Below are 17,622 nucleotides of genomic sequence, written 5' to 3' on the forward strand. Positions count from 1 at the left end.
GAGAGAACTGCAAAACAAGCATGTTCACTAGTAGTCTTTGGCTTCCACTGAATGTCTTTTTGATAGAAAACAGCGATTCCAAATGCAATTCTAACACATTTGCACAACTGCGTAAGCAAAATTCATAAACTATCACACCTGAAAACCAATATTTGTGGTTTATTATTTTTATTTTATTTTACTTTTGTTTTCCACACACGCAGCTTTAAGTTTACCCACAATGCTTTGTGGCGGATGGGCGCTAGTAAGAGTGGACTATCTCGGTAGTCGGATGTGTGTCGATGATCTGTGGCTTCGCTCCTCCGCAGGATTGACTGAGCTCCGTTAGCCTGGTGACTGCTGCTGATAATTGGCACAGATTCGCCTACAGTCGGTTGGTAGCAGCGGGCAGAAGAACACTTTCAAGCGGGTGGTTCAACATGGTGTGTGGAGGATTTACCTGCTCGAAAAATGCCCTCTGTTCTCTCAACGTTGTTTACATGGTGAGTCATGAGCGCCTGGCTAACCTGATTAGCTCACAGACTTTGGCCTAGCTAATATTATTCTAGCTTTGTTTATCGGTTATTTTTTATTATAGAAAGGAGTTTAAATGTGAGTTTATAAAGGAAATGAAATGTTTAGTTTTTTTAACGAGAAACAACAACAAAACAGCGAGGGCGCTAGTTAGCATGAGCTTTATATTAGCATTGTGGGTTTAGATAAACTGAGCACCACCAAGTCCATGAGATGAACCCGGCTGCTTCTTGTGTGGGTCCTCAGTGGTGTAGGTCCTCAGTGGTGTAGGTCCTCAGTGGTGTAGGTGCTCAGTGGTGTAGGTCCTCAGTGGTGTAGGTGCTCAGTGGTGTGACTATATTTGCTATATTTCTGTTTTCACCCATAAATCTCATTTTTGATTGGTCAGACTCCGTTCGCCTACTAATCAGCCAGGCCAATCTAGCTCTGACTGCTACGCAATAAATATTCAACGTGGCTACACAAAGGGTTTCAACAAACACTCACTGCTCATGTCACCAGCTGTCAACAGTACGTGGACACTCCTTCTAATGATTCATTCCAGGTGTTAAAGTTACACCTTACACCCACAATATATTAGATTCATCATATGCTGAGACAGCAAGCCAAACTGTCTTGAACCCTGACCTCCCCAAGCTGCTATTTAAAGCACAGATCACTTTAAATTCTATAGATAGATAGATTAGAGAGATAGATAGAATAGATAGATAGATAGATAGATAGATAGAGAGAGAGAGAGAGAGAGAGAGAGAGAGAGAGAGAGAGAGAGAGAGAGATAAGATAGAGGTATGATTAGATAGATAGATAGATAGATAGATAGATAGATAGATAGATAGATAGATAGATAGATAGATAGGTGAGAGAGGGTGAGAGAGAGAGAGATAGATAGATAAGATAGAGGTATGATTAGATAGATAGATAGATAGATTAGAGAGAGAGTGAGAGAGAGAGAGAGAGAGAGAGTGAGAGTGAGAGTGAGAGAGAGAGAGAGAGAGAGAGAGATAGAGATAGATAGATAGATAGATAGATAGATAGATAGAATATAGATAGATAGATAGATAGATAGAAGAGAGAGATAGAGAGATAGATAGATAGATAGATTAGATAGATTAGAGATAGATAGATAGATAGATAGATAGATAGATAGATAGATAGATTAGATAGAGAGATAGAATAGATAGATAGAGAGATAGAATAGATAGATAGATAGATTAGATAGAGAGATTAGAGATAGATAGATAGATAGATAGATAGATTAGATAGAGATAGATAGATTAGATAGAGATAGAATAGATAGATAGATAGAATAGATAGAATAGATAGATAGATAGAGAGATAGAATAGATAGATAGAGAGATAGAATAGATAGATAGATAGATTAGATAGAGAGATTAGAGATAGATAGATAGATAGATAGATAGATAGATAGATAGATAGATTAGATAGAGATAGATAGATTAGATAGAGATAGAATAGATAGATAGATAGATTAGATAGAGAGATTATAGATAGATAGATAGATAGATAGAGAGATAGAGAGATAGATAGATAGATAGATAGATAGATAGATAGATTAGATAGAGAGATTATAGATAGAGAGAGAGAGAGAGAGAGAGAGAGAGAGAGAGAGAGAGAGAGATAGATTAGAGAGAGAGATAGATAGATAGACTGATTGATTCAACTTTGTCATTGCTCAGTGCAGGTACAAGGCAACGAAATGTAGTTAGCATCTACCAGAAGTGCAAATAGTAGCATTGTGCAAAAAACAGAGAATATCAGTAACATATATCTATGATTAATATGAATATAAAGTTATAACTATAGCTATTTACATATATGGAATTATATCTATGTACATAGTATGATTACATAATAGCAATAATAACAATGAGCATACGAATAAAAATGGGTATGTGTTATAATAAAACAGTAATAATAATAAAGGATTAGTTAGGTATACATTATAATAGTAATAATAATAAAGATTAGTTAGGTATACATTATAATAATAACAGTAATAATAATAAAAGATGTGTAAATAATAACTATAACTATGTAAGGATAGTGAAAAATAACTAGAACTATACATATGACAGTTTTGTAAAGCGCAGGTGCAATTGATAAATAATAATTATAACAGTCCAGTGTGCAGTCCAGGGTGATGGTAAAGTGCAGGAATACATAAATATATTAATGTGCAATAATATTAATAATGATAATTAGAGATGCATGAGTACCGATACTGGTATCGGGTATTTGCCCGATACCGCGCTCATTAACTTACTCGTACTCGCAAACGAGGCTCCGATACTAAACATCCGATACCGTGTACCTAGTGCACGTTGCTGCGTTATGCCTGGTTCACACTACACGATTTTTGCCCTGATTTGCGCTCGGCGACCGGATCAAGTTTTCTAGCATGTCAGATATCTGATCCAATAGGTATTGGTATCGGTATCGGCAAGTACAAAAATACATGTACTTGTACTCGGTTGGGAAAAAATTGTATTGATGCATCCCTAATACGTTACTATGTTAATACTCATTTCTCATATTTCTTGTAATTTTTAGCTTTTGTGCTGTACCGAGTTTTTATATTTTTTGTACTTTTAAAAATATATTTTAATGTTTTATCCTATGTTTATTTTATTATTGCTGCTGAGCTCACTGTGATCTACCAAACAAAGTCTCGTTGTATAACTACAAGGACAATAAAGTCTATCTTATCTTATGCTTCCAACTTTGTGGCATTGTTTGGTGAAGACATTTTCCAGTTCCAGCATGATTGTGTACCTGTGCTCAAAATAAAGTCCATGAAGACATGGTTTGATGAGTTTGATGTGTAGAAAATTAAGTGGTCTGCCTACATTTACACTTACATTTTCAGCATTTAGCACATGACTTTATCCACATTTTGTACACATTGCTCAAGGGCCCAACAGTGGCACCCTGACAGATGTGGGTCTTGAACCAGGGACCTTCCAGTTACTAGTCCTGTACTTTAACCGCTGACCTACCACTGCCCTCACCTCAGAACCCTGACCTCAACCCTTTAACACTGTTGTGATGAATCGGAACATTGATTGCAACATAGGTGCCTGCCTTTACGAATACTGTATTGCCCAAATGGGCACAAATTCCCACAGACACAGTTTAAACAATTTCTGTAAAGCCTGTCTAGAGGAGTGGAGGCCTTAATGGATCCAAAGAGGGTGTTTTGGACTCGTGGTTTTGTACTAGGTTGTCCAACAAGCTTATGGTCTTATGTCCACATACTTTTGACCATGTATTGTAAGAGCACTTTTTGAATACTGACTGTAGCCTCTCTATAGTTTTAAGCACCACCCATGTCCAGTATTTAATTTTATTGATGTTGTATTATATTATGTTGAATCTTTTCTTATTAAAAACTATTTCTGTGTACAGTGTTGTAAGACATACAGGCCTATTTAAAAAAAAAAACAGATCTCACCTCAGCAATACCATTTCACTACCACCCCAGTGTTCACCCAGAACAGTGCCTTCCAATGTTGCCCCTTTACCATTGAATGATTCCTTGCAGAACAGTACAGTGCACATCCAGTACTATTTGTACCATACCCAGCATGCTGTTGTCCATTTCCAATTGCACAAGTGTACTTGTAAGAGGGTAAAGTTTGCTGTGATGGCATGCTCCACCAGATGCTGAGAGCTAATAGACCGTGCTAACTGTAAACAATACCTATAGCCCCACTTTAGCTGTTGTTGTACTGAGGTTGTTTTTCTAGTCCTGCTTTTTGCAAACAATCGCATTTAGGTGTTAAGTATTGTGTTTGTATTGTCTTACTCCTGTGGTGATTCTGTTTGACCAATCAACGTCTTCAACCCTGTATGTCATAATTAAGACTGATAGTTGACAAAATATGAAAAATATGAAATATTTATCATAATGTGTCATGTTAGTATGTCAAGTGTATGTGTGTGTAACAAGTTTTTATACTATTTCTGTGTCCCTCTCTTTGACTGTCTTGCCTCGTCTCTATCAGCTGGTTGGGCTGCTGCTGATTGCTGTAGCAGCATGGGGAAAGGGCTTTGGGATTGTGTCCAGCATCCACATCATCGGAGGCGTGATCGCCGTGGGCTTCTTCCTGCTGCTGATTGCCATTGTGGGCCTCATCGGCGCTGTGCATCATCATCAAGTCATGCTTTTCTTTGTATCCTTATGAACATCTGTTCAGCATGGTTTCCACAACCTTTTGTTAGTACTGCATACACATGACTGGAGTTCTGTCTGTGTACATAGTAAGAGGAGACTTATACTGGATTTTGCATATGAACTGATCATCTTTTTAGAAATTATACAGTTTTTTATACCTATCGACACCCTTGAGCTGTTATGCAAAATAATGAAGGTTGCTGAGAATTTTGAAGCAGCTCAGCCAAATTTACTGGGCAAAGCTTTTTCAGGTGGTACAGTGTGCTTTCAGTTCTCCCTTCCTACTTTATCCCCAAACTGGTCTTTAAACTGGAATTATTTGCTGGAGGCATATCTGCAGCCCATTTCACATATACAGGTCACTCTACTGCCTCTATTTTTTACTTCTTTTCTTTTGGCTGCTCCCAGATATTTTTAGGGATCACCTAAGCAGATTTTCTGGTCTGTATACTGGATTTGGCTCACTTTTTTTTACACCAGATGCCCCCCCCCCCCCTCCTAATGCAGTTCTCTTTATTTTATCCAGGCTTGGGACAAATGCATCTTCCAATAGCTAGACAGTTTGGCAAAACCTCTTTTTGCTGAGCTAGAGATTAATGATTGTGGGTTAGTGGACATTTAACATGTTCACCCTTGGGAAGAAATACTAACCAGTTTTACTGCAGTAAAAAACTACTGTGTAATACATAAGTAAAAGGTACAACTATAAGAATACTGTACAGATTTACTATTTGCTGTTTTTTGCAGTAATGCCGGGGTTTGAAAAAAACGCCTTCTCCTAAACAAGCCCAGAACTGATCCTGGGTACCGACCTGAGTATTTGAACCAAGTGTAATTTTCCTTGACTTATATTTGCTCTAGTACATGGTCATCCTGATCATCGTGTTCCTCTTTCAGTTTGGTGTGTCCTGCTCATGCTTGGCAATGAACCAGGGCCAGCAGGTAGGTTTTCTTGGTAACGGCTCGTAGCTTAACATTAAAAATGTATGAGAAATAGTTTATATATGAACAATGTCGTTGCTGGTGCTTTACAGCAAGCATTGCTGAATTCCTCCTGGAGGATTATGAGCAATGACACCAAGATGGATTTAGAGAACAAGCTGGACTGCTGTGGCCTGTTTAACACCACTATGAACCACAAAGACTTCGACGAAGACTTTGCTATCTGTCGTGCTGTAAGATTTTTCTCTCTCACTATACATACACTATATGGACACAATTATTGGGACACTTTTTATTTTTTTCTCCAGTTAATATCAAATAGATTAAGTATAAAAATGATCATGGTGAATAAATGTAAGACATATATTTGTGATTAGGGTAAAAAAAAAAGCTTATAATTAAGAATGTCTTTGTTGTGTGGGAGGGGGTCTGGCTTTGACGACCAATAGTGTTCAAAAGAATGCGTCCTACCTAGCAACAGGGACAGTCCCGCCTTTTTTTTCACTGAGAGCGCACTGACCCCCCAGTGGCCAGGCTGTTCGGCTCATAGCACCACTCAGATTCGAACCTTACATCTTCATCAGCAGTAAGTGGGCTAGCTTAATTTACCACTCCACCACCCGAGTGTCACAACACCGAATTAAAGATTAGGTTTCAGAAATTTGTATTTCTAATAAAGTTTTTTTTTCTTTTATGGAAAATTAATTTAACTAAATACAAATAATAATAAATCATATTCAAAAACCTGCCAGTAATGCTGCCAGTGAGACCAGTTTGCTGGCAGGCAACCATTACAAACTTGTAAAGTGCTGATGGTTTTCTCCTGTCCAACCACAGCCTTGTACCAAGCACAACGGGTGCACAACGTGTGGTGACAAGATGCTACAGCATGCCTCCGAGGCCCTGAGGATTCTGGGTGGTGTGGGTCTTTTCTTCAGTTTTACTGAGGTAAGTTATTCTGCACTGCAGAGCTGCTGCTAATGTGTTTTCATTATTTTATTAATAGTGTGTTTAGATTAATAACTCATTAACGCTGTAACATACATACATGAGTCGTATGTCATATATACATTATCTGTCTATTGATAGATGGATGGTTGTATTTGAGTGCAGTATTTTTGCTTTCAAAATGCGAAGCTCAAAGGCTGCTGCTCAAAATGGGTCACTTGTGAGGAAGATTCACACGTCACCATAGAAAGAATCTTATTTAGTTTATGAATATTTTCCAAATGTGACACAATACTGATAATTCTGAAAAGATTTTGATGACTAAATATACATATACATTTAACAATCGGGCGGCACGGTGGCTAAGTGGGTAGCACTGTTGCCTCACAGCAAGAGGGTCCTGGGTTCAATCCCCAGGTGGGGCGGTCCAGGTCCTTTCTGTGTGGAGTTTGCATGTTTGTGTGGGTTTCCTCCGGGTTCTTCAGTTTCCTCCCACAGTCCAAAGACATGCAAGTGAGGTAAATTGGAGACACTAAATTGTCCATGACTGTGTTCGATATGTGAACTGATGAATCTTGTGTAATGAGTAACTACCGTTCCTGTCATGAATGTAACCAAAAATGTCAAACATGACGTTAAAATCCTAATAAACAAACAGACAAACAAGTAAAAATTTTAAGATACAAATAATAATTAAAATCAATAATTGTGGTTTGTGACGCTCCACATTAGAAATAGCACTTATAGACTAATATCTAGACTAAAGCTCTGAGGGTTCCTGTTTCAGATCCGCTTACTAAGTGTTCTATTCTGTTTTCACTTCGTTTAATCTGTTTTTTTTAGCTAACACACAAAGCTAAACACAGATATTTTAATGCACTAGAAATAGAAATCTCTGTAAGATTTCACCATGAACGTCTTGTGATGAGTGTTTGTCATTTTTCTTCAGTTTGGCTCGTTCCTGACCCCTTGTGGTTGTATTCCCTAATTGCAATAACATTTAATAGGGTCAAAAATTAAATTGCTAATGAGAGGACATTTTTCGTGATTGGCTTAAGGTAAAAAAAAAAATCATCATTAAAGATCAAATGTGTGATGTGTGAAGTCAAACGTGGTGTAAAGTATTTGCTGATTTTTTTCTGTTTTTGCCTGTCTCTGATTTATGTCAGATCTCCTAAAATGTAATACAACTAAGTTTAAAACTAAGTTTCATTTGTTATATAAAAAAAATCTAGCACCAATGGTAATAAAAGTAAATTCTTCCCTTCTTAATTACTGCAGAAGACTCCACTGAACCAGTGTGAGACGTTGTCTTCAAATATAGATCATAGCCAGATATTGAACTTTGAAAGAAGTGTGTCACATTATATCTTGCATAAAGCTCAGAAGCATCCTACAATAAGACCATCATACCGAAAGTTAAACATGGTGGTGGCGGTGTGATGATTCATAGGTGCCTAAATAGACGCCATAAATAACTGAATCATGATTTCTGCTTTCTCCCAGAAAATGATAAAGAAGAATGTCTGATCATCAGTCATTGATCTAAGGTTGAAGTTTAATTGGATATGGCAACAAGACTGATCTGAAGCAAGTCTTATCTCTGTCTGACTTATAAAAGCTGCTAAATTCAGGCTACTTTTTCAGTCTAATAGGATTGTTTAGCATGAGTAACATCAAAAAATTTAAATAAATGTTTGCTTGTCTGAAATTATGTAATGGTATTTACACCCTTAACAAATACAGATACTGCTTATTGCTAGTAGCTACATATTTAATTACCCACATTGACTGTGCACAAAAAGATAGCATTAGATAGCATTTTTCCTGAGATGTGCAAAGGTCAAATTAAAAAAAACCTAGACTAATAAGAACAAACTCTGCCTTAGTTCCTGAAAGTGTTATGTAACCAGTAACAAACTATTAAAAAAAATAACATGTTTTTGTTGATATTTTTTCGTAAATATTTTTTTCATGTCACTACAAGGGTCACATGCTTTTAATGATTGATTGTCTCTTTTTTTTTTGCAGATTTTGGGAGTTTTGCTGGCCATGCGCTACAGGAACCAGAAAGACCCGCGAGCAAATCCCAGTGCATTCTTATAGTCTTAAACCCCTCAGTGCAGCAGCGTAGACAAACGAGTCCAATTTGAACAGAATACACCTAGAGACACTCAGGCATCAACTGCTTGGAATATGAGGTTTCACACATCATTACAGAGCCTGAGAGCTGCAGAATTACATAAATAAACACATCCCCAGTGTAGAATCAGTTCATTTTTAGTCTGCCTAGCATAGGGTTTAAATTCAGACGTGCAGAGCCTGGACGTCTCATGGATGATAGGATGAAGCTTGATATTTAGAATTTGATTGCCAATTTCAGGTCACAACCTACAACAAACCCCATCCTTGATTTGAGAAACACGTCCTGGAATGTGTGCGCTGATACCTGCATGCTCAGTTGTGTAGCGCCCTGCACTTTCACAGTATAGCTGCAGTCTTTATGTGCTCCCTATAGTTTCTCTAGTACTCTGTAAATGACTACACGTACTATCTCGGCGTTTAGTGTCGATAAAGCAGGCAGTTTATGGATTTTGTTATAAATGAGTTAGTCTAGGTCGGCCTCAAGGAATAGTGTTTTGTAGTACAACATCCATGCAGATGTTATAGCTGTGGTGATCTGTTCTGATAGGGATGTGCTAATGTACCCTGCGTTCACAACAGCAGCCGTTTCTCATCTCGATTCACCCAAAATTTAATAGCAAGCCAGCATAGACATTCTGAGGAAAGAAAAGGTTTTGATTATTGAGGGCACTCTCCTGATTCGTTTTCATGGATGACTGCCTCACACAAAACTAAAGCCAGTTCATAGTAATTATATTTCTTTAAACAATCAGTGTGAGATTAGATCTGTGCTGGTTTAAAGATCAAGTACTCTTTCATAAATTTCCACTTGTTTTGGTTTGTAGGCCGGTGTGCTCCTAAACCCCCTGAAGCACTTGAGAATAAGGCAGCACTGGTTAATCACAGTTCTTCTGTTTGTTTGGTAAACGCTTGCTCTTGGTTAAGTAACATTTTACAGTTGCAGAATTGTGGAAAAGCAAATGCGTTGGATCGTGTCTGTTCCTGACTCCAGTTCACAGCTGATTATGTGACTTTTATAAGTGCCACCTTGTGCATGATCTCTCTTACCATAGATGTTTTTTGTGTTCATTGTGTTTGCAAATTGATATGCTTATTTGTACTAGATAAGCCAGTTTTGATTGCCAGAAAGCAAAATATCTGGTCATTGCAGACAAATTACGACATTGTATAGTAGTTGGGTTACTCTGCAAAAAATTCCCAAATAAATACCACCTACTACTGAACCATTAGTGGTGCACTAATTTGTAATTTTCCACTAACCAAGTTATATCCTGGTCAGATTCGTAGCAAGTCTGATTTTACTGATACACCATCAAAGATAATTTCCAACCAGTTTTTTTTTTTATGCAAGTATTTGAAGCAGTAAATTACAGCAAACTGTCTCTGTCACCTAGACAAATACCAGATATGAACCAATCTTGTCTTGCCAAAAAGACACGTCTCACAATAGGAAAAATAAGGCCACCATATTCAGATCCAGTTTTTTAAAACTACTCATCTCTTCTCCTGATGTTGCTGGAAATCGGCAGCTGTAATTAAAAATGGCTCTTGGCTTCTTTTTCACACCTTGCTGCTGTTTGTGTGAACACAGGGTTGCAACTACGACTTCATTTTTATGGTCACGCAACTGAGCCATGCGATACCAGCAAACTGCAGCCCTCATGTTGTATATATGTTTCATTGACGGGTTGCTTTGCTTGTAGCTTTTACTAGTTTATTTCCGAGAATTGTCCCTGGCTGAGGTACAACCCGCACTGGAACTAACACTTATTTTTTATTTAATTTTATTTTTTTACTAGTCGCTAATATTGTGTTTTTGCAATGTGATTACCATGCTTGTTTTCTCGTGCTACGACTTCTACATTCTAGTTCTTTCCGTGCCATGGCTTAAATATGTAAATTTCAATATAATTATTCAGTCGTCTCCTTTTATTTTTGTCTGTGAATCTTGTCTTGCCAAACTGTATTTACCAGATCGCACTGCTTCTTACGCCTTGCTTTCTTTGTACATGCAGAAAAAGTGCAATGCAAGTTACATGCAAGTATTAATATTAAGCTCATGTTTGGCTTTGTATTGTTTATGGTTAGAAAAGGCTGTGTAATGGCAGATATATTAAATGCATTATTGTTCCTTAAAATCATTTATAATCAATGTGGCTTTGCAAATTTGTAGTGAGGGGTGACAGAGGGTAGCACTACACCCCTCACCTCACAGCAAGAAGATCCAGGGTTTGATTCCCAGGTGGAGCGATCCAGGTTCTTTTCTGTTTGAGTTTGCCTGTTCTCCTCGGTCTGTATGGGTTTCCTCCAGAAGCTCCAGTTTCCTCCCACAGTCCAAACACATGTTAGATATATTGGAAATTCAAAATAGTCTGTGACTCTGTTTGACACTGAACTTGAACTGATGAATCTTGTTTAACCTGTAGCTACCTGTTCTGTCATGTTAAAATCCTAAGCAATAAATACATTTTTATCAGTAGGAAATCAGTTGGGTAATATAGTACAGTTGTTTAATTATCTGATATATGCACAGTGATGTTACTGGTCTAGATTTCCCTGGACATGGTTTTGAGGAAGAATAATGCATTGTTTCCTAGCTCTGGCTTTATATACTTTTCCATTATTTAAATAGCCAAATGTGATTTTTTTTTTTTTTTTTTTCTATTTTAGTAAACATTTGTATATACTGTATACTAGATAATCATGTCATTGTTTAGTTTTAATGTTAACAGATTCAGTCCAGGTGAACTTAATTTCCGAGCATGTACAGATTTGCTTGTCTGGATTCAACACATTTATTTACAGTAACTAGGATGCACTGAATTCTTGCCCTGCGTATTGATCTGTGTATATGTGCGTGCTGAAGCTCCATATAGTGCTAGTACCATAGAGACTTTCTGATGAGATATTGTAGACGTTCGTCTTTATTCCAAACGTTGCCGTGGCCAATTCCTATATTTATTTATTGACATTATAAGCTGGCCGCACCATCATTTTTAAAACCTGTATGCACCTGTGCCTCGTTTTCCTGGACCCCTTCTGTATTTTTAACCTAATTTTTCCAATTAAAACATCTTGGAGCAAATTGAATGTGTGCTTGTTTTAATGCTTGTATACAAGTGAATCTGACTTCTAAATTCAGATCAGTTACAGATTGGCTCTGCTGTGTGCTTTGCTTTAACTCTACATTCCAAACACTTGGAAATAAAATTTTACTCTAAATGGCCTGTAATAAATTAGAAGAAATAGAACGGAACAGGTTTGCTATGAATTAGTAGGTACTAGAGCCCATGTGTAACTGTCCACAACTGTAAATAAGGCTTTTACCACGGGCCTGGAGGTTGCCAAGTAATGAAGAAACCCCTGCTCCTGCTTTTTCTTTTTCCAGGTTCACTTGTGTGGCAGCCTTTAAACCCATGTTGAAAAAAAGCTCACTTTACTGTACACCTTACTGTAGTGTCCCATGTTTTATGATTGAAATCCCAAGACTGTCAACACATTCATGTCTTTTATATGTGTATGTAAACTGATTTCAGCTCTGTTAGGTTCTAATAATGTTACTGAGGCCCTCAGGTGCAGTTCTTTTCCTCTGTGATGACTGTACCTGATGAAGCAGGCTGAGGTCATATAAAACACAGAGATGCAGCTGTTTAAGATTCTGCATGCAGAGTGAGTTTCACAAACAGGAAGAGCGATTTCTCTCGCTGCTGCAACTGGATAAGCCAACCTCACTAAAGGTGTAAGTAATTAGATGAACCGGTATTGTGTGTCGCTTGGGTAAATGAAGATGGAGCGGTTCGGTTGTGTGATTGTTGCTGCCTGTGTGTCTGTGGGTTTTTTTCAGGTGCTGTGTGTGTGCGCGTGTATATAAAGTATTATACCATTAATGACAAGGATTGGTACAAACCTTATAAAGTACAGAATTAATGATCACAACTGCACTATTGAAACAGGACAGCACAGGACAACCTGGAGGGCCAAAACAGGAGAACTGGAAATTTAGAATAATCTTTTCATGTGCAAAATTAAACAAGTCCAAGATTTCTACCTGCAAAAAATCAGAAACAAAACCCAGTATTTTTTCACCTTCCACAAAATGGAAACATGAAGATTTTACTGGGGACAAATAGAGAGACAGTAGAGTTAGCAGCCCAGTTTCTTTGTCACTGCTATCAATAAGACAGAAGATCTGAACTTGTAGCTTTTCCTATCCAGTGTTAGATTTGTTTTTGTAGATTTTTATGATCGTATTTGATTTACATGTAAAGCTGGACTAAATACCCAATGTAAATGTATTACAGGGTGGTCAGGTGGCACCACTGTAAATTATGCTAGGCCATTAATGCTGGATTCCAGGCTCTGAATCCCCAGTGGTGCTATCGGTCGGCCGGGTGTCTGTGTACAGGAATGATTGGTGTTACTGCATGAAATTCAATTCAAAGTGACAATAAAATTAAATGAAAATGCTTTGACAGTTTAGGTTTCTCCTGTCATTCCAATAAAGCTTTTTGAATTTAAAGGGAGGTGGGAACTACAAAACCAGCTGTTGCAAAATGTGCAGAATGTGGATTGATGCTGTCTTGCTGAAAAGCAGAATTGCCTCTAAACAATATGTGGTATAGATGAGAAGGCCTGACATTGCAATTCACTCAAAACGTGTTTAGTGGGATTTAGTTTAGGGCTCGTCGCAGGTCAAAGGAATTCCTCCACACCAAATTCATTAAACCATGTCTTTATGAACCTCACGTCATTCACCAGAACAGAGTCATGCTGAATATTAAACAGCCTTTCCTAAAAATGTTCCCACAATGTTAAAAACAGTCATTTATTTTGTAGAATTGATTTTATACACTTATATAACACATCCTAAAATTATTCTGACTTCTTTGACACGATGAGAACCATCCTGGCACAATTTACATTCAGTGGTCGCAGTTAGTGAGGATGAAAATCAATGTGGCTCGATGTGTTAGGGTCAGTTTTATGTATCTGGGACCTGAAATTACTGGGTGTCAATAATTAGTGTTTCTGCTCTTGCTGATTACACTGACCTTATGACCCAACTCAGCGTACCTCATTATAGCATAAATGGATCAATTGAATGATCTGCAGTGTTTCATTTACTGTTTTATTTCTCTTTAGTACATCCATATGTGAACATCTTAAAGTCCAAACTGAGATTCAAGTGTCAGGATAATCTTTAAAATAGAATTTAGTTGTTCAGTATTCTGAATAAAATAACTTTGCATGAAGTTATGTCTAAAACATTTGAAATAATTAGCTTTAAAATATAAAGTAAAATTATTTTGGACCAAACAAAAATACCTTTATTCTGGAATGCTTAAATGAAAAGTGTGGGCAGGATATTTTAGCATAAAGAAAATGTAAAGTTGTATTTGTGGTGCAGTGACAATACCAAGCTCAGGATCATTTTGAGTAATTCATTTCATTTATTTTTATTAACAGCTTTATCCTGGTCAGGGTTGTGGCAGGTTTGGTTCCAAGAGGTGGTGCAAGGTGAGTAATGAGCTGGACAGGGAACCAATCTATTGCATTATTTCTTATAAGTAGAATAATGTAGACATGCATTTTGTGGTATATAAATTACTTTTACTTACTCACTCACTTTCTTAACCACTTATCCAATCAAGGTCTCGGGGGGTGCTGGAGCCTATCCCAGCTTATTAATGGGTGCAAGGCACACAGTAACACCATGGACGGGTGACCCTGGACCTGACTGCATGTTTTTGGACTGCGGGAGAACACCAGAGCTGATACGAGGAGAACATGCAAACTCCACACAGAAAGGACCCGGACCGCCCCCACCTGGGGATCGAACCAAGGATCTTTTTGCTGTGAGGCGACAGTGCTACCCACCGAGCAGCCCCCTAAATTACTTTTAGTTTTATAAAAAAAAAAAAGGTGGTAGTGTAGCGGATAAGGTACAAGGTCCCTGACCAAGGCCCTTAACCCTTACTTGCTTGGATTGTACATGGTCAGAATGGTACAAGATAAAAGCATCTGCTAAATGTAAAAATACAATTGTGAGTTACATTAAGATTACTGTAAATTTGGATTGTTATCACTTCAAAAGTTTTCTCCTACAGAATGGAATGCAGCAAAGCATCCCAAACTACTGCTCTATAACACTAAACATAATGCCTTTACTGTAAAATGCTGTGCATGCTTCTTAGTGATTTATTAATCAGTTTTAACATTTAACATCATTGCAAATGAAGCTTTGCTTGCTGATTTCCTCTTTTTTACCCTCCAGTGACACTCATTTTGCTTAGTCTCTTTCATATAGCTGAGTCATGAACGCTGCTTTTAGCTTAACTGCTAAAGACGTCAGCATTTCTTTAGATGTTTTTTTTTTTTTAATGTGTAATTTCCTGCATTAGCTGACCCCCAGGCTATTAAGAAATTTCAACAGGATGAGCATTCCTTGTTAGATTCACAATTGTTCATTTGCAGGTCTAGATGTTTACATATATCTTTGTAAACTGCCAAAGTTTTTTTTGGATCAGGGTACAGGCTTTCTGTGGGAACATTAGGTTGACTAGCTGTGTTAAGTCTAGCTGCGTTTAAATCGAAGCATTTAGGTAAATTGGTTGTTTTGATGTGATGTGAAGGACTTGGCTCCCTAAATGAATGGGTGGGGTGCTTGGGAGGTGCAGCGGTAAACTACGCTAGCCCACTACCACAGGGTTCAAATCCCCAACAGTGCTATCGGTTACAGACAATACTGGCTATGTCTGGGGAAGGTGCTGTAAAATATTTCACTTATGTTCACTTTGTAAAATATGTTTTGTTCAGTGATACAGAATCAATTATTATGTCAAATGGGCGGCACGGTGGGTGGCACTGTCGCAGGAAGGTCCTGGGTGCAATTCCCAGGTGGGTCCAGGTCCTTTCAGTGTGGAGTTTGCATGTTCTCCCCGTGTCTGCGTGGGTTTCCTATGGGAACTCTGGTTTTGTCCCACTGTCCAAGACATGCAAGTGAGGTGAACTGGAGATACAGAATTGTCCATGACTGTGATTGACATAAAGATTTGAACTGATGAATCTTGTCATGAATGTAACCAAAGACTGTAAAACATGACGTTCAAATCCTAATAAATAAACAAATAAATGATGGATGGATGGATGGATGGATGGATGGATGGATGGATGGATGGATGGATGGATGGATGGATGGATGGATGGATGGATGGATAAGATAGATAGATAGATAGATAGATAGATAGATAGATAGATAGATAGATAGATAGATAGATAGATAGATAGATAGATAGATAGATAGATAGATAGATAGATAGATAGATAGATAGATAGATAGATAGATAGATAGATAGATAGATAGATAGATAGATAGATAGATAGATAGATAGATAGATAGATAGATAGATAGATAGATAGATAGATAGATAGATAGATAGATAGATAGATAGATACTTTATTCATCCCGACGGAAATTAAGGCCTCAGTAGCAAGTTACATAAATCAAAAAGTCAAAAGTAATAGTACACACTACAGAGATTCACATTATACAAACAAGTATCTGTATAACCACAACAACACTCAGACAACACACTACACCAAACAGGACCTGAGGATGCAGATGGAAATGTTATTTCGGTTAACACTACAAGGCTGGTATATATTATAAGTTACAATGGCTGTAAAATATAAATTATAAAGTAAAGTAAATTATAAAATGAATTATAAAGTAAATTGTCAAGTGGAATTATAAAGTGAGCCACAGTGCAGATATAGGAAAATGTAAGAACATATACGAAAATGTGCCGAATAATGTAATGTACAAAAGGTGCAGATGTGCCTGTCTGTGCAAGTGCACACACGAGTGCCCACCCACATACATAGATTGATTGTACATGTACATGTGCCACAATTCTGTTACATTCAGTCCTCAGTTCCCCCCCCCCCCCCCCCCCCTGTAGTCTGTTACTAAACACACTTCTCTGTCTCAGAAATGTTGTGTGCAGTGGATGGTTTTGGTTGTCCATGAGTCAGAGTCCTTTTCTCTGTTACAGTGCTTTCCATCATGGACAACCAAAACCATATCATGTCAAATATGTATTAACAGATAAAAATGGGTGCAAATACTTCTACACACTGCTTCATGCCTGTCCAGACAATTCTTAACCCCTATTTGTTTGTTTGTTTGTTAGGGTTTTAACGTCATGTTTTACACTTTTGGTTACATTCATGACAGGAACGGTTGTTACTCATTACACAAGGTTCATTACTTCACACAAGGTTATACTGAACACAGTCATGGACAATTGAGTGTCTCCAGTTCACCTCACTTGCACGTCTTTGGACTGTGGGAGGAAACCGGCGCACCCGGAGGAAACCCACGCAGACACGGGGAGAACATGCAAACTCCACACAGAAAGGACCCGGACCGCCCCACCTGGGGATCGAACCCAGGACCTTCTTGCTGTGAGGCGTGCTGCCCTAACCCCTATTTTAATTTCAAGTTGTATTTCCCGCTTTTGATCATCACGTGACTGTGGCGTCAGGAGGAAAGATCAGCACCTCGGACAGCAGCGCCTGTCCAAAAGCCCGCACCGAAATCAGCGCCATTAGTCCGTCAGGACGTGACTCCAACATGTGAATGAATGAATGAATTTCTTGGGCTCGGCTGGCAGCACACCTTGTCCTACTGGACTGACTCGTTTTATGCAAAGCCGTCCATTTCTAAAAGGAGAGCGGAAGGAGAAGCGGGCTGTCATGATCCTCTGCTGAACAAATAGGCGGCCTGGACCAACCATCACATCACAGCTCGGATCTGCTCTGCCCTGCCAGGAAGAAAAACACCACCCGCCTGATGCTGGGGCTTCATGTTTGGGCTC

The 17,622-nt window shown here is 38.2% G+C and overlaps 1 protein-coding gene across 1 annotated transcript; it reads left to right on the plus strand.

Moving 5' to 3' along the window:
* The first annotated feature begins 239 nt into the window (after nucleotides 1-239).
* tspan31 (tetraspanin 31) lies at nucleotides 240-11,828 on the plus strand. The gene is made up of 6 exons (XM_063015625.1): nucleotides 240-482; nucleotides 4,539-4,706; nucleotides 5,570-5,650; nucleotides 5,743-5,883; nucleotides 6,488-6,598; nucleotides 8,630-11,828. Exons 1-6 carry the CDS (start codon nucleotides 420-422, stop codon nucleotides 8,702-8,704), a joined length of 639 nt encoding a protein of 212 aa, XP_062871695.1. The 5' UTR covers nucleotides 240-419; the 3' UTR covers nucleotides 8,705-11,828.
* The last annotated feature ends 5,794 nt before the right edge of the window (nucleotides 11,829-17,622 follow it).

The sequence above is a fragment of the Trichomycterus rosablanca genome, chromosome 19, assembly GCF_030014385.1.
Source record: "Trichomycterus rosablanca isolate fTriRos1 chromosome 19, fTriRos1.hap1, whole genome shotgun sequence".
NCBI classification, from domain to species: Eukaryota; Metazoa; Chordata; class Actinopteri; order Siluriformes; family Trichomycteridae; genus Trichomycterus; species Trichomycterus rosablanca.

Excerpts from the sequence above, each read along its gene's own strand:
- tspan31 (XM_063015625.1), top strand. The coding sequence starts at position 420 with ATGGTGTGTGGAGGATTTACCTGCTCGAAAAATGCCCTCTGTTCTCTC. Across the intron at positions 4,707-5,569 it reads ATCAAGTCATGCTTTTCTTT|TACATGGTCATCCTGATCAT; the intron begins GTATCCTTATGA and ends TATTTGCTCTAG. Across the intron at positions 6,599-8,629 it reads TTTTCTTCAGTTTTACTGAG|ATTTTGGGAGTTTTGCTGGC; the intron begins GTAAGTTATTCT and ends TTTTTTTTGCAG.